We start from the raw sequence: 24,529 nt of genomic DNA, 5'->3' as shown, positions 1-24,529 counted from the left end.
AATAAATAAAATAGAATGAATTTATCTGGGATGGAAAAATTATTCTTTGGTTGAACTGATCTCTCGTTGACATTCCCTAAGAAGACAAACTTAAGCCTCGCTTCAAAGAGCCGCAAGTCAAAAAGGTCAGAATGTGATGTTGCTCGACTTTCGACATAAAGTTATAAAATCTCTGCACTGAACCGTCTTTGACTCGAGGTTCCACTCTGCTGTTTCCTGTATTTTTCTGAAACGCACACAAAGTGCTGAACGGGGCGATCAAAACTGATGACTGCTTGGAAAACTGACACTTGGCCCTGTGCATAACTTCTGCATATCAATGCTGATTTATGCAATATCGAATCGGTTTCAGTCAATGGTGATTTAAAAATCACCAAACTTTCAGAGGCAACAAACACGAACGCTTATACTTAGGCTGCTATATGTTAAAACCGGCCTCTTATTTAAGGTTTAGCTTATTTAAATGTCTAGTTTTTATATTCTTTTATATTCTATTTTCTGTTTAGCTTATATTCTATTCGTACTTTATATTTTTATATTTTTATAGTCACTTACTGCTCCCGGGACCTGAGTCCTAATTTCGTACCATAAACATGTGAATGTGAGCTGGTATGACAATAAAGTTCCTTGAATCCTTGAATTTTTAGCGACGTGATTAAAATGAATGCGTGTGTGTGTGTGTGTGTGTGTGTGTATATTGGCACATGATGTGATTCGTGTTTGTCACACTTGAATCGTTGAGTCCACAGTCATGTAAATAACAAGACTGTAAGATGACAATAATTAATGAGGATTTTGGGAGGTCTGGCAGTTTCAAGGACGGCCTTCAAGCACACTGTGTACATGAAAAACAATCACAAGTCAAGGGAACAAAAAGCAGGCTGCCAGGCTGCCAATAATAGCGACATCTGAACAATACCTTGCCAAGCGCACACACACACACACACACTGGCAGCCACTCATAATAGGAAATCCTAATTACACTGGCTTCCAATGATTATTAAAACTACTAATAATAACTGCTAATAATTGCAGCATGCCAAACCTGCCCTGGGAAGGAGGTTGGAGCAATTACATCAGCAGCCAGTCAGCGACTACTTCATACAGTCAGGGCAGGCTGTTTGACAGTCTCTCAAATACAGCATCAGTGCATGTTTATTTTTTTATTCAGCTAGCACAAGGCCACTCAGTCGGGCTGTCAGGAGGCGACCGTGGGGTTAGTCAGATGTCAATAAAAGACATTATGTATCCCAGAAACAGTACTGACATGCTGTCAGTTTCTCAAAGGAGGGCTTCCCATATTTAGTATTGCAAATTCCAAAAGCTGGGGGACACCAGGCGGATAAAATTTTAAATCATCATTTTAAAATGAAATCTTCTCCGTCCGTTCCGAATGCAAACCAACAGCTTTTTCTCTTGTCAGTATGCTGAACTCTGACTGTTGGTACCCACTTCCTCTGGGAGCTAGCGGAAGGTTGCTCAAACTGTTGATAATTTGAAGCCATTGTTGGGTTCGGGGAGGAAAGGCCTTCCACAATATAGCTGCAGGTAACAGCCATAAGTTAAGCTAAGTGGAGCTAATGATTATGTGTGTTTTTTGGGCCTGTGAGACTGTTTGAAACTTTGAAGTTAATATTCCTCATTATGTTTATGTTAGTGTATAATGTCTACAGAGAGAGCCAATTCTCCTCTGCAGAATTTGTCACGTTTCTACGGTAGCCCAGAATGGACAAACCAAAACACTGGCTCTACAGAAGGCCTATGGAGTGCATGTAGGGGAGGCTGCAACGTGGGGTGGGGCACTAAATCCTACACACTGGACCTTTAACTAATTTAAGTTCTGACATGCATTAACACAAACTCCAGGACTTAGTCTGGATACTGAACACACACACAGAGACACACTTCATACGTCTATATTGAAGACTGTACACATAATGAACCTTGGCAGTGACTTAGGAGAATTTAATTACTTGGTCTCTCTCTCCCCATTGGCCAAGAGGTCTGGGATATGCTAATTAAGCCTTGGCTGATAAAACATTCCCTTGTCCTCTGTGTCTCATTACTTCCAACTTTTGTGATTGCAGCCCGAGTCCACCACCCATAGTGTCTGATAAATACGAAAGCACCTTAAGTCACAGGCTGTGACTAAATGCCTGTTAATCGGAGGGACATGACCTAGCAGTGTGATGGCACTACGCCAGAAAAACTCAAAAAAACTTTGCACCGCCTTATCTTCTACCTTATCTTCTTTTTCTAATTGATAATTAGTCTTGCATTAATTTAGGGCCAACATCTATCGCTTATCACAAAGGTACAATTTATCAGCTGCTTAAATGATGGACTAAATTGGGTTGGCAATGTTAATGACTCACCTTGCAGTGTATGGGGGACATGAGGGAAATAATTTCTCCTGACTCATATTTAATTAACCTTAGCAGATTGTGCTGGGCATGCATTGTGGCTTAAAAGAGACACATGTTTAAAACATATAAAGTATGACATCTTGGGCAGATTCTGTTTAAAATGAATATTTTAATGAAAAAAACAATGTTATATACATAAATATAAAATATGGGGAAACAATCATTGTTATTGTTACAACATTACAAAATGAGATTTGTTTTTTGGAAGATTTTTGGATACAAGCAGTTTAATAACAAAAAAAAATGCTATACTTCTAAGACAGAGGTTGTTTAGTTGGCTCCTTCATGTGCTGGTAGCTCTAAAATGAGAACCACAAATACCAGAAGTCAGAAGACTCTGGTTAGTACCTTCAGCTTGTGCAACTCACACTATACTGCCAGAAACCAAAGAGCCACACTGATGAAGTGTTTGACACAGTAGCCATGCTACACAAAGTGCCTTCAAATACCTTTTTTTTTTGTGTGTGTGTGTTTCTCTTTCCAATTTCAGAAGAAGCATTTATCTTAATGTCAATTGCAGTGAGAAAAACCAACATGAGTTTGAGTTTGGGAGGGAAAAAAAGTGATCTGCAGTGTACCATTTCTTACAGTAGCATGGCTACAAACACTCCGTGGCTCTGGTACACTGAACCAACAACACACAGACAGACACCACTAAACAGAAATACATAAAAAAAAATAATAAATGCTTGTGAAGGGTTACATACGTGTGAATTGTGTGCTAGTATGAGAGGAGTAACATGTTCACATCTCGATAAAGCTTCACGCAGACATCTTCCTTCTTTGCATTCTGCTCATTCTGTCTCAAAGCAGCGAAACACGTGTCCACATGACCCCGGCAGATCGTTTTCTCTGCTGCTCACTGCTCTTTGACACACAGTACCACACATTCAGCTACGATTATCCAAACTAATGAAACTGACCTTTTGGTAATGAACAGAACCGATTTTGTTTTTGGTGTGTTGCCTACACATCTGAACTGAGCATTGTCGATTATTAGCTGTAAAATCACATGACCCAGAAGGTCCCGGTGGTACAAAACAACATGCTGACAAACTACGGTGTCTGTCGCTTTCATGGAGGTTTAAGTGCGTACCGTCTGCTACAGTTTAAACACAGAGCAAACGATCTAAAATGGGCACATGAGATCTTTTGGCGTTAAATCTCAATACCTGAAAGGTGAGTTGACCGCCAGCCCAGTAATACTCTGACAGTTTCATTTGAAAGATTGATTTCCAAACTGGTGCTGAAAAGTGATAACAGCGTGAAAAAGATAAATATTTGTAAGTAATTCCCAGAGTCGTTACATTCAGTCAATACAAGCCCACTCCTGTGACCCTCCTCCTACTGTGGATCAGCTGCCGCTCAAAGTCTTTCTGAACTTTCGCTCTTCCCTCCGCTTTGCTGTTCTTTAAACACAAACCTCCATCTGTCCTTAGCACTTCTTCCACCGCCTTCCCTCCAGCCATACTTTCAGTCTATCACTTGTTTCTTTTAATCCATCTTAATAAATTCACCTCTTTGCTCTCTTCCATCCGTTTGTTTCATTTTCCCGCCTTGCTTCTCTACCTATTGCTCACTTCTATTCCTTCCTTCCTTCCTTCCTTCCTTCCGCTGTTTTTCTTTTGTCAAAATTACTTTAAGCCATCCTTCCTACCCGCCTGCCTACTTTCTTCTTTGCAATTAAGAGCCAGATCTGTCAAACAAATAGGCAAATGAGATTCGAGACACACTTTCAACATTCGCTTTAGTGGAATTCGTCCTCAGTCACATTAACAGAAATGCAATTCACCTAATCCTGAAATGTCATTTTTAACATGTACTCACCTCTAAAGTTAATACTGCTGAGCTTTGTGGAGTGAAACGCAAAAGTGTTAAGCTAGTCTCTAACTCTCGGTTACACTTGATTGACGGTTTAGTAAGTGGCTAAACGGATATACGCTACGGCGCAGCAGCGAGGAGAGCACTCACTGAAGCTCGGTTCATTTTTTCAACAAGACTTGTGTGCACTTCAGCAGACACAGAGACGCCTACACCACCAGGTCACAGAGATGTGCCACGAACATCCACCACATCCAAACCGCAGCACATGGCGTACACAGACAACACAGAGAAAAAGAGGCTGATAAGTAACACAGAGTGGTCAATTAAACCCAAAAAAAGAAAAGACTTTTCTGCCTGGTTTACCCAGCAGTGTGCACATCGGTGAGGCTGAAACAGCTCTGCTCCAGCATCATCGGGCATAAAAGATCAAACTAAATTAGTGCAAGTACTGGAACAAAATAGCATATTGTAGTGATTTGATATATGAAATAAACTGTTCCACATTTATTGGTGTTTTGCTCATTTTCCTCGACCCATTTTACAGCGCTGTCTGTTATGTTTAAGCACTGTTATCACGCATGTGCTCCTCTCTGATATATTATTAACAATAAGCTTTGAAGCTAAATTCTAAGAGTTACTCCCAGTAGATGAGAAGGCAGCAGTAAGCAGCTATAACAATGTAAAATGAAGAGTTAGAATCATCAGCTTTGGTGTGCATATTACCTCGCCTGAGGTCTGAGCGTAACTACAACGTGGTCATTTGGTTCTTCAAGCTTGAAGGGTGAAAGGTGGAAAGTTTGGTCATCTGCTCAGTTTAAAGCAAAGGCTCATCTCTAACTCTGATGTCTGACAGAAAACAAAGAAGTGAGCAAAAAAAGCTCCAGTCATGCTGGAACGATCAGCACAAGCTGACTGCATGGATTCGGTACAGAAGCCTGTGAAAATGTAATCCGAGACGTTTCCATACATTCAAGTGGCGGTCATTTCAAATAAAGTTAACGATTGAAAGGTAAACGTTAGTCATAATTATGGAGATACGTTTAGAGAAAGCAATGTGAATTTGAGACTCAGTCCTTCTACAAAGTGGTTTGATATGCTGTCCTCCCGGCATTTAAAGCAGGGACAAAATAATCAACGAGCGCTGCCAGCAGTGGCTTCAGACTACCAAGTCCTGTACTAAAAATATATTTTGTAAAAATTCTTGTGAGAGAAATATTTTGGATAAAAATGAAAGGCAATCATAGCACTATTAAAAACATTATTATTACATGTAAAAAGAATTCATGCAGTGCTCATTTAATCATTCATATGTTTGCCTAATGAGGAAACAATCCTGCATGCGACACATTGGACTGATCACGAGTCCAAAATCTGAAGGTTCATAAAGACCGGAATAGTGGCATCCACCCTGTCAGGCACTTCATTTAATATATTTAATGTTATATATTTCACATTTAACATATTCTAACTGTTGCACAAATTCTAAATTGTTAATCTGGCATAGACGTGTATACTGCTTTGTTATTGTACAGTTATGATGATTTTTTTTGTTTTTGTTTCTGTTAGAGAAAATAACAATATCTTCAGACTAATCTATTGCTATCCATACAAGTTTGGAAAACAAACAGTCTGACTTTTTCCATCATCTTCAACTTCTACTTAAGAGGACACTCAAAGCCATAAAATCACTTTGAGGTAAATCATTTGGCTGAATCTTACCAACACACCGACATTAAAAGGTGTCATTTATTTCTGTCACCACGTTACAAAGAGCATTTTAGTATTTTTTTTATCTTGTTCATGAAGCAGCGGCAGTGAAACCATCGGGTACAGTATGAGTGTGTGATTCTTTCGCCTTCATTTAAACGGACCGAATGACCTTTGCTGCTCAGACTCCTTGAAAGAGACGACTTAATCGGAGTTTAGTGAAAAGTAAAAACCCGGAGTGTGTTACACTCCGGAAAGAACAATTTAAGTGACTTCAAGCAAGAAGACATTGTGCATCACGCAGACCACTCTATAATTAACCTCCTTTACCTTGCTTGTCTGTGTATTACCATATACTTCAAACAGCATGGACAACGTCTGATAATGATGGTGATTCCAACCACACGGTTACGAGGATTCAACTCTTTTTCATTGGAGTACCGAAAGCAGAAGAGCTGCGCAACACAAAGCAGTTAGCCTTCTGCTCGTTTCCATTTCTGGACCTGATTGGTCTACACAGCTGCAGTCATGGCATTCTTCTGTCTCGGGTTGGTTTGGTGCTGCTGCTGCTGTCTTCCCCCCTCCCCAGCATAGCCGTACTGGTCTGGACTGGGATCCACCAGGTGCCTGTAACCAAACAGGTTTTCAGATTTATTCAGGACTGTCCCGAACACTCTTCAGGTGTTCAAACTGTTTAACTGCATCTTTTGTAAAGCAAAGGAGGATTTCAAATCCAAAAATCTAAAAAAGATAATCCTATCCTGCCCCTACCTGTAAGCTCCACCTCCGATTCCACGAGTCATAGTGTCGTACCGTGGTCCACGAAGTGGTGGGGTGGGTGACGGAGGCACGTCCTGCCGTAAGGGGCCTCTCTGCTGGGAGCTACGAGTGTAAAAAATTGTTACAACATGAGGAAGAACAGGTGAGAACAGACGTGCTCTTTCACAATAAAACAATGAATGATTTTACGATGGAACGGAAACAATGATGAGTGATTGTACAAACAAACATATAAATAAGTAAATAAAGACTGAAAAAAGGAGTTTTGAAGTCAGGCCTTACTTTCAAATTGATCATATTTGACTCAGACCTTTTTGTGTGTCACTATGGATGATCATCTAAGCAACTTGCATTTAACTACCTCGGGTGGGCGTAGTATCCAGGGTCAACGCCTCGAGGGTCTCCTGGCCGTGCGTATGGATGTCCAGGTGGGTAGCCAGAGTAAGAAGGGCCAGGCTGGGAGCTGGGGCTCGGGTAGGATGGGGACTGAGGGTACACCTGCTGGGTCTGGGGAGGTCCGGTGTAATGACCTGACCAGGGCTGCATGGGGTAGTCAGCTGGATCCAGTGGGCCTCGTCTGCAGAAGACAAAATTTTGAAGATGGCAAAATTGAAAATTGAGTTTTCGTATAATTACTAATTTTACCTGACATTGCAAAGAACATGAACAGTTGCATGTCAGGACCAAAGTCCTTTCAGTCCCTTGACCAATCAACAAAAAGGAAGACAACCAATCACAGAATGGTTGTTAACAGAGATTTTTGTCTGGTTCCACTCTTACAAATACAACTCTGAATAAAAGACTATGCCCGTATCTACTGTGTGGCCGATGAAGAGAGAGCAACAGGCATTCTGTTATTATTTTCACTGCCAGCAGGATAAACTCATGAACCTGTACAAACAACATGTACTGAAAGGCAATCAGCGCAATAGATATGATTTGCCTGCATGAGCCCACTGCACCCATTTGGTTTTAACCTCTTGCTCTGCCTGAAATCACTCAAAATAAAACAAATCATCAACCAACTGCTGGCAGTGTGAACATCATGTCAGAGTTGGCTGTCTTTGTTTGCTTTGTGATGCTCTTTTCATCTCTTTTACAAAGAAAATATCGGCAAACTGTAATGCTGCACTTATTGCCACTTTCTCTTGTAAATGGGTTGAGTAAATGACTAAAATATTCATAAACCCGGTGAAAACAAATTGTTTTTGGATTAGGGAGTAGAGAGAAAAAGGGACGGGCACGCACACACACAAAACCACACAGAGTCAACAGCCCATCCCAGTCAAAGATCACATAGCAACAGAATATAAGTGACATGTGACAGTTTTAAGTAGGCTATAGGGCTCAGCTAACATGCACACACAGCTGTGGTAATACGGCCCAGTCCTGTTAATAGATATTGATGTCTTGTGCTCAGTGGATAGCAAGTACACAAACATGTGTCGTCCACATAGCTGACATTATTAGGTATTACATTTTATCTCTCTGTCTTTCTGTCTCTTTTCATCCGTCTGTATTTGTTTCTCACCCTTTCTAAATCAACCCATCTGACAAACTTTCGTTCCCTTCTTTCATTTCTGCTTTAAAAATTTTATATGAGATTACATGCGTGTATTAAGGCAATGTGCTCAATTTCAGGTTAATACACTTCACGATGATGTAAACTTAAGAATGTACTTGTGTTAAAATGTGTTCAGAGCAGAAACATGTTCCTCCCACTGACTGCCATAATGACACTCATCATTGATATGCATAGTTAAGTGGGGTGGGTCCCCACAGCCTCCAACCAATCACAGAGTTGACCTGTTGCCTGTTGCCTGGAGATAATGTTAATGTGCACACAACCACGGAGACAGACAGACTGAATCAGACACAGATTTGTATATAAATACTTGCACGCACACACACACACACACACATGCAGAGTGCTGGTGGTCTCCATGCTGACGCCTGTGTATGTCAATTTGGGTGGTCAGCAGTAGAAAGTGTCTAACTAACCACATGCCCATCGTGTCTGGGATGTCCGCTTCTGCCCCTGCTGGCTCCATATCCGCTGTGAGAGTGTGTGTGAGCACGCACACACACACTACATTTCTGCTTCTCTGTCAACTCATCTGTCAACCTATCTGTCATCTGTCTGCCGGATTTTGACGTATTCTGCTGCACTTATTGTAAGTCACTCTGGGTAAGCGTATCGGCTACATGTCTCAAATGTCGTCCTTCTTGATAGCCACAGCCGTTTTGTCTGCTTCTCTTCTGCTGGAGAAGCTAAGTCAGGTCTGCCAGCTGCCCCATCCGTCCATCTGTCTGGCAGCCCCTCTGTCTCTCTAGATGTTTTATGGCTACAAATCTGCCTGCCAGCTAATCTGCATGGTTTGCTATCCATCCCTGAGCCTGTATGTCTGTGTCCATATCAGTCGGTCAACCCGTTACTCAGCATTTGGTCCCCGCTGGCCACAACGTCACCAATGCAGAGATAAGACCAGCAGAGAGGTGACAGGGCGGTGAAGAGGGCAGGACAGAGAGATAAGACGGGGGGAAGAGATGGAAGGAAAAGAGTAGAGGGAGGTATGAAGGACGGATGCAGAGGTAAAGCAAGGATATGAGGAGAAGTGAAGAGGTGAGGAAGAAAGGAGGAGTAGGGAGTTAAAAAAAAAAAAAAGCACATCAACTTTAAAATTGACAGGTAATTAAACCATCAGCAGCTTTTGTTAACAAACTTGACTTATCTACTTATCATTTTTCAGACAAATGTATTTGTTACAAACATGTAAACAGAGAGAAAATGAGATGCAGCAGAAAAGGCCAGCGGGCCATGAGAAAGATGATAAGACATGTCAAAGATGGAACGACCATAAATGTGGAAAGAGAATGGAAGGATTAAGACAGAAATGGTGAAACGAAAAAGGAGAGGAAATGTGAAACAAGATAAGAATAAGGGAAGGAGGAGCGAGAGGTGAGGATTCCCTCTGTCATGTAAAAGGTCCAGTGTGTCAGATTTCAGGGATCTGTAGACAGAAATTGAATCTAATATTTAGACTTATGTTTTCATTAGTGTATAATCACCTGATGATGAGAATGTTTTTTGCAAGCTTGGACGCAGCCTTTTAGCCACTAAATCCTACACACTGGTCCTTTAAAAACAATTTGGCAGCTCAGACATGCATAAAAGTTTGATTCCAGCTCATGAATAAGCTCATATTTCAAATCTGTGACCTTTCAAAGGTTGCAGTTATTAACTACTTTACTAGCTAGTATGGCTCTGACCAATTAATTTGTTCTTATTGGTTGGTCTGCTTAGATTTCCGACTATCTCCAACCATCTATCGCTGCCTTTTGTTGGTGTAACAGCCAGCAAACTACTGGAAACCAAGTGGTAAAAAACACAGAAAATATTGTCAATTTATTGATCTCTGGCAGGGTTGGAGTTTGTTTGGAGGTGCTGGATGAAGCCGGAGCTAATTAAAACAGGAAAGTAAAATCTACACGTCGTTTAGAGGCTTTAAAGAATGTCTTTTGGGTCATTGGTCACTCGAAAAATAGGCATTTCACTATTTTCTACCATTTTAACATTGGTCAGACAAATGGAAACAATTACTCAAAAAAATTACATTTAAATTGATTATGAAAATAATCATTAGATAATAATTAAATAATCATTCGTAGAGCTGAATTACTGGGAATGGAGTGGAAATCCAGTGGGAATCTTTTGGGAATTCACTGTAAATCCGGTGGCAAGTTTGGAATTCTCCCTCCAGGAACAGCACAGCAGCTGGGGATTATGGGGTAATGAGGATGGAACCCATTACTGGTATGTGAGCGGACACACACACACACACACACACACACACACACACACAGTACAAACTTTAGCTTAAATGCAGTGTTCCTAATCACTCCCTCCCAAACCCCACGTACTCTGGAGGAGGCAAATTGGCACACAGCTGGAGAGGAGTTAAGACCAAATGAAGAGGCTGATGGTCTTTGTGTGTGTGTGTGTGTGTGTGTGTGTGTGTGTGCGTGCATGTGTGTGTGAGAGAGACAGAGACAGAGAAAAAGACAGAAAGAGAGAAACAGATGTAATGAATGAGAACAGCTTCCTGGCACATGCGACAACTAGTTTAACATAATTGAGATAGTAATCAAAGCAAAATGCAAGAATTGAAAACATTCCAAGCAGAACAGAAAAGCCCTTGAGGGCTCAGTTTGAAGTGAACTATGTAATACCTGTTTAGGGATGACTTCTTTAATTTTGTTAGTTTTATACATAGTGCACTCAGAGTACATAGGCTGGATATTTGAAGGGATAATTGGAACGCTTTCTCTCTGTGTCTGACAGTAATTGGGAGTAATGTGAGCCTTTCTAATTCCCTGGCATTTAAGAGATTTCTGACAGATTTTGGAGGAAACAAGGAGTTGTTATATGTCCTCTGCACCTGCCCCTCTCTCTCATAAACACACTTTCACTTACTCTTTCTAAGAGGGCTGGATACAGCTGTTATACTAGTGGACAGAACACACACACACACACACACACACACACACACGTGCATGCATGCATACTTGCACACATTCAAAGCCATCGATCATCCCGGCCTGACAAGACGTAGCGTGGTGACACAACGCATTAAGGAAAAAAAGAAAATGCTGAGGACCAATGACAGCCGCACGGCAGATGGATTGTCTCAGTAAAAAACAAACGCTAAAGCACAAACACAAACAGCACAGCAAGAAAAGTTTCAGACGAGAGAGTGGGGGGACGGCTATAGAAGGTGAGAAAGAGGAGGAGGGAGGGAGCCTGAGGGGGAGTAAAGAGTGATATTTAATGTGAGAGAGGAGAGGAAGAGGAGAAGAGCAAGGGAGAGAAGAGGAGATAAACTACTGCAGCTTTAATTTGGTTATTTCTTTATGAACCTTTATAGAGCTCACCTTGCGTTGATATCAATTTAAAACTGATTTTAGGTCTGAGGTTGGAAGAGTACTTCATATATTCAAATTGCATTCAACAGTGTCAGATTCTTTGTCAATGAGAGTCACAATATTCTGACAGTGTGGTAATAAAACAGATTAATAGCTCAAACTGTTCCACAACTGCTGTCGTAATGTCATTTGGTGAGCGGCAGTGAAAATGGAGCTGCCGTGGTGTAATGTCCCCCGAGTTAAACTGAGTTTAGCTCGGCTCCATCTTCTTAATGCGATACTTCATTATGAGGCTTTAATCACTGAGGCATCACAGTCCAAACAATGAGGCAATATAAGCTTAAGTGAGAAATAATGAGGGGTGGATAAATATTTTATCTTCTACCAAAGATGGGTACCAAAAGAGAGAAAAGTCTGTTTGAGGGAGAATTGTACTGGAATGAAAACACAACATACGTCACATCATGAGGTCTTTGCAAATTACATTTAAAAGTGGTTTTGAACTGCTCAGTAAATTATATCTTATTTAGTACATCAATATACTGTGGATTACAAAAGGCACAAAACTACACTTAATGAACAGTGAAAAGGCAACCAGATGACTCATCGTCAATACACGCATTCAACATCATGTGGTACTTAGAAAATGTTGGCCGAGCGAGGAATGAAAGGCAGACTTTCAGACAGTCCAGCAGTCTTCATAATGAAGAAATTTCTAAAAGCAGGATGAAAAATATACAACATGAGGCCATTGAGCTGCCCCTGCATAATAATATTAAATACTGTTTGCTGCCACTGTGTTTACTGCAGCAAGTCCATGCAAAGAAACTCAAGTATCATGTTAGGACATAATGTCCATTGCGCAGTGTACAGTAACGATACTGACTGAGAGCACATGTGCCAAAAATACACGCCTTTCCACATATAATCAGAAATTCTTGTATTTCAGAGGCGTCAAGCAGGCAGACTTTCAGCATGACTGGGATTGATCTGTTGTTTGACTAAGTTAAACCACACAAAGCTGCTGTGCGAGCACATCATAAGGGTAAAGCGTAAGGTATCTGGGACTGTTTTAAGTGTGAGTATGGTGAAAAAACAAACTCTAAACAGAACAGAGCTGAGTCATTAAGAGTGACGCCTGAAGCAGCAGAGAGATGCTTTTCTGTTTCATTAGGAAAAGCCCAATAAGTCACTAAGCTGTTTTCCTACTTATGGTGAAGTGGTTACATACTGTGTGTGTGTGTGTGTCAGAGATGGTATTCTGTTGGTTCAGCTGTCAAGGTGGTTTGTGTCGGTGCTTGTGTGTGTGTGTGTGTGTGTGTGCGTGCTGACTCCTGACCCAACGAAGTCACATGATACTCCATCAGTTCCCACCAAACACTTAGAAGATGGGGTCAAAGGCTAAGGAAGGGTATTATCAACCAGGATTAGGAGGCATACCAATATACCAACAGACATAACATTCGAATCTCAGCCCCATTTGGTAAAGTTAACAACCATTTGGCTGAGGACTGGACCACTCATAGCCCTGTAACTTTAGCAAAAGCAAAGCAAACTTGATGTTTTACTTTCATGGACATCAGTAATGTGGGTTACAAACAGCTGCTTTATGTGTCTTACGGCAGACCAGCTATAAACTACAGTTGATGTTGGACAGGAGAGCTATTATGGACACTTCAGTATTTACTGTCATATCTTCATTACAATACTGAACAGTCTCATCATACATCTCCAGCTTTCCTCATATTAGGCAGAACTGCACATTTTATAGTGATAACTGTGCCAACTTTATCTTTCATTATCAAAATTTGCACTAATTTTTGAAACAATGGGCCTTTGACTTCAACTGGAAGTCAACAAAAGCGGCTTAATTGGATGGCGAATGAAAACTGTGCTTCCAGCTGACTTATTAAATGTTTCCAGCTGATTTGTTTTAAAAGCCTGTAAAAGATGAGCTGATGGATTATATATGCACATGGTGACTGTGTACATAAAAAATACCAGACTGAAGCTAAAAGCCAAATCACCCAGACAGACACACAGAGTAGAGCTAATTAGCCCCAGTAAATAAGAATTCATCTACTTGCAATTAGATTTACAAGACATTTATTTTAAAGTTTCCAAAAGAGAAAAGAATACGAGGGTGAGTTTAAAAGCCACTTGTAGCCCAGTATAACAGGGACAAATCATTGCTGTCAGAGGAGAGCTCACTACAGAAAGATCCAGCCCGACTTTGTTGAAATTGACACAATCTCATTTTGAACCAAGCACTTGTTGATTATGTCACCTCTTATTACGAGAACGACTGTAGATATTTGGGTTGAAATTACGCACCGGAGAAATGTTAATGGCTACGAACGGAACTGAGAGAAGAAAATGATGAGAAGCAAGTTGAAGCTCTTCACATCTCACATCTGAATGAGTTGCTGTGGTTTAGTGACTGAAGTCGAAAACAGGGCAGATACGGAAACAAAAAACAAACAAACAAACCAAAAACCTGAAGCACCACAGAGCACGTTCGAGTCAAATAATGTTGGTGAGACACGTTGAATGGAGGGTTAAGAGATTACAAAAAGATCAGACGCCATTTCCTTGTGGATCATTTAACTTAAACTGAGATAAAGATGCAATCCATTGTTTTTATGGACTTTTCTATTCATTTTCTGCCAAAGATGTCATTACTGAGGACTTCATAGCAGGACGTGTTAAATCAACTGGCCAGGAAGGAGTTTGCAGACAAAGAGCAAGCCACTGAAGAAAACAATATTCATCTGTATTCCTTGAAACAACCAAAGAGCAAAGGACAGAGAGAAGGCAGATGAATGTAAAGAGGAAAGGAAGCTGGCATAAACAGAAGACAAAGAGATGTGGCCACAGAAGGCTGAGCAGGACAGGAGAGGAGGAAGGAAAAAAGACAAGACCCGTGTCCAAATCAGACACAAATCACTCCCGATTTAATATGTAGTCGTTTATAGATACAAACACTACTTTTTTCCGAAAATCCCACACTGTAATGTCCCACGTTTATAGATGCAATATAGATGCATACAGCTGTTAGCACTTACGCAAAAGCGTAATAAATGAAGTCTCAGTTTACTGTTGTACCAACTGTTGTTTGTATGTCATACAGCAAGGAGGGGAAGGACACAGTCCATGATGAGGACAACAACTGGAGAGAGGAAGATAAACAACAAAATGTAGACAGAAACAAAAAAAATCAGCTTTAGTGAGAGAGGCAACTGACCTCAGAGGAATTTTAAAAAAGATTCTTACAGGTTTCTGACAGTCAGATTAAAGAGAAGACAAAGGGGAAGAGAAGGAAGACAATTAGGTGGAGGAAAATGAGAAGGAGAGTTTTACATTTAAATGCTGAGGAAGGAATGACAAATAGGACTACAAGTAAGAGTGATTGAACCTCCCAGATGGATGCCTCATGAGTGAGCCTGAGAATAAAAAAACATGAAAGAAGGAGAAGGAAGAAAGGAGCAGAAAATGAGAAGGGAGGGACAACAAAGGAAAGCAATGGAAGGGAAGGGGAAGAATGGAGAAGTGGAGAAGAAAAAAGGCAGAGAAACAAGTGCTGCCCCCCAGAGAACTGGCATGCTGAAGGTCAGCATCTGCTGAGAATAATGGACCCTACTTTAGATGAACACGCACACACACACACGTACACACACGCACGCGAACACACGCATGCACGCACACACGCATGCCGATGCTTGCTCATACAGTTCACGTTTGAATGAAACTAAACACTTTTCAGGGGCTGCTATCTGTCTTTGTCAATAAAGTTCCGTCGAATGTGATCAATCCGCCTGGATATCATGAATTACAAACTGACCAGTGCAGCAAACTAACACGATTACATTCCCCTGTGCCTCGAAGTGCGCGCGTGTGTAAAGACATTCGGACATATGCCCTGCGCGTGTCATGGCGTGGATGTGAGTGACAGTGAGGGTGTGAGGGTGCATAATGCAGGGTGCACTATAGCACAGGAGAGGAAAAGGAAGGAAACAAAACGTGGACACAGAAATACAATAAAGTACGTCTGAGAGAACAGCAAGAGAAAGAGTACTGAATGAAAAAGAAAGTGAGAAGGCAGAAGGACGGTGGAGAAGAGAACAGTGAGAGGAACTGAGGGATGAGGGTCTTCCAGATGGTCGGAGACTGTTGCCGCAGAAACACAGAGAGGGCAGAACAATGGGGACTTGGAGTGGCGCTTTGCATCCCATCATAATACGGCCATGCCATTTGGAAACTGAGCAACGAAGCCAAAAATAAATAAATAGATAAATAAATCGCAGAGACTGACAATGTACTGCTGCTTCGCACTTTGTTTTTCTCAGGTTAGATGACAGGAGTCTTACTGTCTCTTAAACAGGAAGTCTAATATAGTGCTAGCAGTCGCAGAAGACACAAACCAAGGATTACAATATTTCGAAGCCTTGTTATGAAAACATTTTACCACTATTATGTGCTCATAAATTCACAAAGAAAAGCAACTGATTTTTAAAGTGTCAAATACAGCTATGCTATAAAATCTTCGCAAAGTCAAAAAGACTGACAAATATATCTGCACTTCATAGGGATTCTGGGCCTTGTATTACCATATTTTTAGAGAAACCATATTAAAGAAATGCTCACGTTAAATGGTTCAAACCAAATTACTAGCAATATCAACTTAGCGACAGCCATAAAGACAGGCTGATCACATTGGCAGTGAACTGGCTGCACCTTCCTCCACCTACCTGCACGGCTCATATTCATCCAAGCCCGCTGAAATGATTCAAACTAAAGGTGACGTTCAGTTATGGCAGTATCATACATACGCACTTATATGCAGGGTACTGGTTGACTTCCTGAATCATCATGACACCCATTACTGATAATACCATGTCCCATCCACTTCTCCAATAGCCTCTGTTATTTCACATCTTGAGCTAATAAGGTTCCCCTCACAGCAACGTGTAATAGTTTCAAGCTGGGGGACATTTTGCTCTGAGCAGGACCAGAGGATACAAATTGCTGACAAAATTACAATCCCTCAATAGCCACTTTGGTACATGAAGAAGAGTCCTGCAATAGTGCTTTCAACAGACAGACAGACACACACACAAAAGTATGGTCATGGATTCGTATGAAAGGAGACACAGACCTAAGCACACACATGTTGTCAGTGTTTGTGTGGTACCTGGTTTATGCCATTGCAGCTCTACAACGACCTCCTGTTCCACTAGAACAAAATAAAGTGTCTTTGCAACTTCAGTAATGAATCTATAGGACACAGGAGCTGAAGATAAATGTGTCCATCCATTCACGAACTCGAACACCTCACTGCTTGATCGTAATGTCAAACCCCTGCCTGTTGCAGTAATATGAGCTGCTTCCTGTTTCAGCAGATTCATAAATCCTCGTCACAATTTCAGGTACGTTCCATCTGGTATCAAAGAGGCTCATGTGTGCTCACACACACTCGTCATGCTGCCTTTTAATAGTTTATGTAATTGGGAAAAAGAACTTTGCATGCTAGCAAAAACACATTTAATTATCATTTAACCATCCAATATAACAGAATTTCTGAGGAAAAAAAAGAAGAAGAAGCTTGTAGCAACTCAGGGCTGACAGATGGTCATTAGGCTGCTTCCAGATGTTAACATTTCACAGCTGCGAAATTTAAGAATCAGTACATCTTCTTGTTCTTTAGACAGACATAAATAATGAGGCAACATTCTATGACGTATTTCCCACATTTTTGGTGATTAGCTGCCATAGGCAAAGACGATAAAGGATAAGCTTCACCTGGCTGAAAAAACGTACTTGTAGAAAACCTCCTTCACTCCACATGAACATCACTTCATACCAGTTCAACTCCAGCACACCCACAGACCTGTTAAACATTCACCAGCTGGGATCTGAAAGAAAAATTTCCTCCCTCAGCCTGGGGTCCAGACATATGAAAGCATATCGTGCTCATGCAGGGACCTTCCGGTCCTGCAAAGCATTATCGGTTGCAACCAGCTTTTTAGGAGTCCACGATCAAGATCAAAGCTGTGACCAGAAGTCTTTAAAGCAGCAACGGGTGAACACATCAGAAACACTAGAGAGCAGGAACAAGACAGGGTCAAGGGAGAAAAAGGGAGGTGGGGAGGAGGGAGGAGGGGGGCAGTCTATGAGAGGCAGGGTCCTTCTTGGGATCCCCTACATGGCCAACAAACAAGCAGAAACTTGAGTCCAGAGACACGCAGGAAAACAAGTGGACAATGAGGTGGATTGTGCAGCAGTTTTAAAGTGGTCTGGGAAACCCTCGGGCCTGGTTGGGAGGTCTTCTCAAGAGAGACAGAGGGAGAAAGAGAAGTTTGAGGCATGTTTCACTTCCCTCCTCAGCAGAGTGAAACAATACTCAACAATGTCCTTTTCACCCCAAGTTCAGAGAGAAAGAGAACGAGGAGGGGCTGAGAGAGAGAAAGATGCAGAGGGGAATGGCGGGAAAGTGGAGGGAAATAAATGAAGAAATGAAACTAAAAGAGACATACAGAGACAGGGTGCAAGACACAGAACACAACATCTGCCTCCTAATTACTAATCATCCAATTATCACTACAATGAGGAAGTGACAGCCTTCCCAGAAACCTGCACAGCAATTCTGATTGGCTCTTTTAATTCAATAAGAGTAAATAACAAGGACAAATGGCAAAGGGTGTTTGGCTAATCCAATTGGGCAAAGGCTGTGTTTCCAGCAACTAATCGCTGTTATCAACAGAAATCCTCTGGGAGCAGAATCACGTTGACTTAGTCCGGTTCTGTGTGCTTTAGATCTCACACATGATGCCTTCAAAAACAGAAGCAGGGGTTCGTGGAAGAAAAGGAGTACCAACAAACACGGGAGGGGTGTTTGTATGAGTGAGTTGAGACATGTTAACCACCTGTAATTACTGTGGTTATTGCCACTCCCATTCTTTAGATTATTCTTTTGGCTTGAATAATAAAGGAAAAAGTGTGCATGTGTTTGAGAGAATATAAGAGAATGTGTAAATAGGGCAATAATGGTACACATATGGTGGGCAGGGGCAAAACCTGCTAATGTTGACCATACACACACACACACACACTCTGATCGCTATCTGCTGACCGCAGCATGACCGAAACACATTCTCTCTCTCTCTCTCTCACACACACACACACACAAAGCCAGGCATACAATGTACATATAGATACAATTCACTGAAGTTCCTCTAAACAGATTCATGCATTCATCCATGTCCAAACATTAACACAACACTGGTCTAAGATGCAGCCTTTAACCACAACTTTCTGGGTTTTATTCCAGCCAGGAACGTCTGCTGAATGTCGTACATGGCGCTCTCTCTTTGTGTCAGCCAGCCTCTCGGCACTCTTCACTATCGAATGAAATGAAAATAAGCCTTAGTGGTCAGCCAGCGTCGTCCGAAATTTCAGATTCAAACCGGTTCTCATGTTGGCAGAGGTACGGGGACACACCCTCTCAACAGGGGTCCTTTGTTTCGGTATAATGACACCACTGAGAGAAAGTGAGATGGAAAGGGAGGAGTAGAAGGAAACGGTGAAATAGAGAGAATGTCAGATGTGGAGTGTGTGTGGGGGGGTAAAGAGGATGGAGAGGTAATTTCAAGAAAATGGCAGTAAGAGGAGACCCTGGGGGATTTGACGTGAAAGGACATGCGCTGTTGCTTCCTTCCTTCTCTCCTTTTCTATGCTGTCAGTGTTCTCTGTCCGTCTCTCAGCTGTTTTATGAAATTTGGGCACAGGTCATATAGTGCATGTCTGATGGCATAAAATCACCTGGAGAGAAAAATACTGGAAGAAACAACACATGCATTAATATTTACCATTAGACACCATCAATCTTGTTTTTGTAAGATTCTGTGGATTATTATTTTACATTATTTTACATACACACGGATTTGGTTTAAAGAACAGATGGTTGTAACATTTAAAATGTAATTACTGTATTACCCTCAACAGAAACAGACTCCTCTGTATTTCATGCAGTGGCATTTGCTGACAGTTTGTTAGGTAGTGTTTGTGCTTTGGGCAGGGAAACATCATCCACTGCTGGGTCATGTTTTAATTTTAGAGCCATCAAAAATCTTGTCTGACAGTGATAGCGCGCGCACACACACACACACACACACACACACACACTCACTCACTAAGACAACGTGCTCAGTGCTCCAGTTAACTGACTGAGTCAAATGACGTACAGTACCTGACTAAGCAACCCTTCAGCTATTTTTGGACTCACTTGAAATGATACATACAAACACACACACACACACACACATACACATACATACACAGGTATACAGGCATGCAGAGGCAGCCTGCTAGCTATTTCTGGGCTGGTGGCAAAATAATATGTTTTGATAAGGTCAGCAGCCTGGATGTGATTTCCAAACACGAGTGCTTTCTGACTCTCTACTACTGAAATATCTAGTGAGGTAACTGAGAGAAGAGGAGAAACGTGTAGACTGAGATTCAGAGGCAGAAGTTCCCTTTAGAAACATTTCTGGGTTAATCTTTCTATTTAATAAAAGCTTTTGGGCTTTCAGATTGGGTTGTTCTTTGGGGAAAACTTAGATCAAGTCACTTTAGACACGAAGGGCTATCAGAGATAGAAGTGCAGCATTTGCATTGCATCTGGCTTTAGCTCCGTGAAACTCAAGGCTTTAAATAAACGGAACTGTTGTCTCAGGACTGCCTTGAAGGAGTTTCTTTAACACAAACAAATTTAACACAAACATCCACTTTGACTGATTAGATTTTGGTGGATAAATAAGACGCATAGGATAAAATGACGTAGTGATGACATTTTATATGCAAAAGGTCAAAGGTGAACTTCACTTCTGTGACATCATGACGTTCTGCAAAAACACTTTCCTGTCCATTATTCGGCACCATAACCCAGGGCCAGCAGGGCAGACACGTTAAACTGGTGACAGCAAACACTTGAAACTGTGCCGACTCTATAGATCACCTGCACGGCTGGCTTTGAAGATATCCGTGAAGCATCCCGCTTTGTGAGTCGGTCACTGCATATATTATATGAGTCCGGACAGACACGGATGTAAACTGCACTTGGCTGGTTTGTGGAGGCATGAAAGTGCAAGACAGTAACTCCAGTTTATTATGTTATTTAATATATTATTTTGTTATTTATCTTTCCTCCACTTACACCTACATGAATAAACGACACATCTACACAACGTGTTGTCATACATGCATGCAAACACACCCAACACTATAGAAAGAAGAAAAAAAAAAACAAAAACTAAAAATGAAAACCCTCGTAGCCTCTGTCTGTTATGTCTTCCTGTTTTGTTCTTATTGTCCTTATATTCTCTATTCTATGTCTGTCTGATACGTCACCTTTTCGCATTATGTCCTGTTTAACTGTATTGTTGACAATGTGACTGTTTCAAATCTCCCTTCAGCTGCACAGAAAATGTTTCAGAACTGTGACCAGGTTGTAAGTAGGCAGACTGTCAGAGTGACTTTTATGGAAAAATCACTCGGGTCCTTTTCAAACACGAGGCCTACATGTAAAATTGGCACAGCATTTTTCGGATTACAGTGCGTGTCTGAAAGTGGAAACAGAGACAGTGTGTACTGCATGTGAGAGTTTGTGTGTGTGTGTGTGTGTGTGAGTGTGTGTGTGTCCAATTTCCCAAGGCTTTTCAGATACCACAGCCAGACCTCAAAACTATCATCACTGTTCTCGCTCCCATCTGCCAAAGTCATCACCCACACACAGACCCTCTCTCTCTCTCTCTCTCTCTCTCTGTCTTTCTCTCACACACACACACACACACACGAAAGAGGTGTGAAATAGCCATCCCTCACCATTTTAACAGGGGTGGGAACCTGGCTATAAACTTTCTAACGTTCTTAACTTCTGTCCGTCACTCCACTCACTGACTTGCTCACACACACACACACACACACACACACACACTCTCTCTCACACATACACACAAACAAACAAATGTCTGTTGTTGGCTTGTTAGTCTGTGAGGTGTTGGTTCTTAGAGGCAAAATAACACAAGGTGAGAAGAAGCTAGTAACAACTACTCTGAGTTTTTCCTGTTAAAGTTTACACTTCTATTTTCACTTGAATATGACTTATTTTTAGACGCAGTAGGAGTTTACAGTGCAGTGAAATCGGGCATGCTAAGAGGCTTTACTTAAGTATATTCATGCAGTACTATTTATTTTGGGAAATAATGGAGGAAAGAAAAAGAGAAAATAAGGGACCTTGCAGGAGAAGAGAAGGAATTAAGAGAGGGGAATACCAGAGAAAACGAGGGAGATGTTAAGATGTGAAAGAGCGAAGAAAGAGAAAAGAACTGAAGTCGAGGTTGTTCAGGCAGTGAAAGCGGAAAGACTGGGGATGAAAAATGAGATGCTGAAAGACAGGGAGCAACTGATGATGGTTGGAGATTACAGTTTGTCTTCCATCACATTTCACATTGAGAGGTTTACACGGTCAGTGAACAGATGTGGTTTAATACACAAATTCTAAACAATCCTTTAAACAACTACGGCCATTCAGAGGCTGAATATTTATCTGATTACACCAGAAAGAACATTATGAGAAATAAATGGACAGAATCCTTCAAGACTTTACAAGCACACTCAGAAAGCTGTTACTGTTCTTGTGCTGGCTAATGCTGGAGATATTTCATGCTGTCCATGGAGGGAAACAACAATATGCAGAGGACAATGGGCTAACACATGCTGCACAGAGATACTCGAGTGGTTTAGTTCCCTGCATGGCTGTCAGGCCTGACTCTCCTGTGTCCTATACTCACCTGCCTACCTCCTAACAACCGGCTGGGGAGCACAACGCCTAGTCTTTAACTTTAAAATCCTGTAATAAAGGTCCTGTGCGGGATGCAAACACGTTCATTTACGACACGCAGTTCAGTGAGGACGCAGTGAAGTGACATCTGCTCATGTGACAAGTTGTACTATCTGAGTTAAAGCCAGGACAAGTTACTTATCCTATCTCGGTGCATTACGTTGCAATATTTTCTAAAATCAATAAATGACTGCTGCAAAAAATAAAAACATCATATTCAAAATTGCCCCAGATCACGGGCCAATGACTCGCAGATGCCCGCAAGATAATAAAATAATAAAACTCCAATAAATCCACTCATTATGACTTTAAAAACTACTGATCATAAGTAAGTCAAACTAGGTTTTGGTGGGGGGGAGCAGATCAAGCAGTCAGGGATCAGTTTTCAGCCCGTCTCGAGTCTGCGTTCCAGAGGGAGGGGATAAGGTGAGTTTCCTGGCTGAGACCGAGACCTTCAGAGACACTCGGAAAGACATACAGACTACACACATTTAGTAAGAGGCTTTAAAGAGAAGAGGAAAGAGCAGAGAACAGTGGTACTACCTGCAGTAAAACCATTTACTTTTGTGGACCTCGAAACAGTACCTTGGTAAGGAGGCATACTGACGTTCCACCTCTTCATAACGCGGCGCCAAGCGATGATCTGCCCCTCTGCCTGGCATCTGGTGGAGAGAGAAGAACCGGTTAGTTTGTGGCCTAAATTCTAAATTTCCCTGCCTGACAAACCGAAGAACTGTGAGCCCAAGCATGTGCAGTGAGCCCCCAGAAGCCCCTCGCTCTCCTTGTACGTGTGTGTGTGTGTGTCTGTGAGTGTGTTTCTGTGTGTGTTTGTGATACACGAGTAATTTAGGATTGACAAAGGCTAGTTATGTTATTAGGGATTTGGAGTTTCAGGATTCTGAGGTTTTTTTGGGGGGATGGTGGACAAAGTCTCCATCCTAGATTAGGTTACTTCAAAACAAGATGCAGTTGTCTTGAGAACACACACACACGCACACACACGCACGTCTCATCTCCATCTTGAGGAAAAAAAAAAGATTAAGCCAAGCTGCTGACAGTTCAATCTTTCCTGCTTCCTCTCTCGCTCTTCATCTCACTGGTTCTCGTTTATCTAGTTTTTCTCTTCCTCCACTTATTCCCATTCCTCTCTTTTTTCCCCTTACAAACGCATACACATACATGCACGCACACACACACACACACACACACACACACACAGAGTCCTTCCCTCAGAGATTATCCCCGTCTGTTCAGTAGGGAGATTCCAGCTGCCGTCGTGCTCCTTAAAAGAATCGATTAAACCCCAAACGTCAACAAGCTCCATTAACACACACACATACAAACATACACGTCGTTTTCTCATAAGACACACTGAATATTGTAAATGAGACTCATTTTAAGATAATGTGGGGTGAGAGGGCGACATCTGATCCAGGTGTTTGAGTGTTGTGACTTATATGCAGCATTATGAAGCCCCTTCAGGGTCTGCGAAGTGCAGAGTCTCTGAAAATGACCCATGGAATGGAGCCGATCGCATTGTTGGCACCGTAAAATGGTACTTTCGTTCATGATGCACTCTTCCAAAAAAAAAAATTGCCCAACACATAACAAGTACTTTGTTGTACCTCTGACATCAGGACACTACTGTATAGAATCTGCACATTTTGGAGCTGCAATGTTGTTTAAATTAATCCAAGATATAATTGAAGGAGGTGTATGTGCATGTGGCACATGGTGAAAACAAAAGGCTAAAGGTAAAAGACTAAACTCTTCTTCTCTCCTCGACTCAAGGTAATATTGTCAACGCAAAAGGCGCTGAGAATTAGATATTATAGACCACAGTTTTTTCTTCTCCCTCTGCGTTCCAGGGAAAGATGCCAGGAGGCTTATGAAACAGATTTGCCGGTCCTGCTTTCTTTTGAACACCTGTCTTTATAGCTTCAATATCTCAGGTAGAGAGAGAGAGAGAGCA

The 24,529-nt window shown here is 41.6% G+C and overlaps 1 protein-coding gene across 2 annotated transcripts in view; it reads right to left on the bottom strand.

The window, feature by feature from the left end:
- Window positions 1–5,748: 5,748 nt before the first annotated feature.
- Window positions 5,749–24,529, bottom strand: part of pard3bb (par-3 family cell polarity regulator beta b) — a 167,326-nt gene continuing 148,545 nt past the window's right edge. For both annotated transcript variants that reach the window (XM_046404893.1, XM_046404894.1), the window contains exons 23-26: window positions 23,143–23,219; window positions 7,099–7,314; window positions 6,729–6,839; window positions 5,749–6,584 (exon numbers count right to left, since the gene is read on the bottom strand). In XM_046404893.1, the coding sequence (XP_046260849.1) occupies window positions 6,470–6,584; window positions 6,729–6,839; window positions 7,099–7,314; window positions 23,143–23,219 (519 nt within the window). In that variant the 3' untranslated portion in view covers window positions 5,749–6,469. The remainder of the gene's footprint in view (window positions 6,585–6,728; window positions 6,840–7,098; window positions 7,315–23,142; window positions 23,220–24,529) is intronic.

Source organism: Scatophagus argus, chromosome 11 (genome assembly GCF_020382885.2).
Source record: "Scatophagus argus isolate fScaArg1 chromosome 11, fScaArg1.pri, whole genome shotgun sequence".
NCBI lineage: Eukaryota > Metazoa > Chordata > Actinopteri > Scatophagidae > Scatophagus > Scatophagus argus.
Note: the sequence above shows the minus strand (reverse complement) of the source record. Positions and strands in the feature narration are given on the sequence as shown.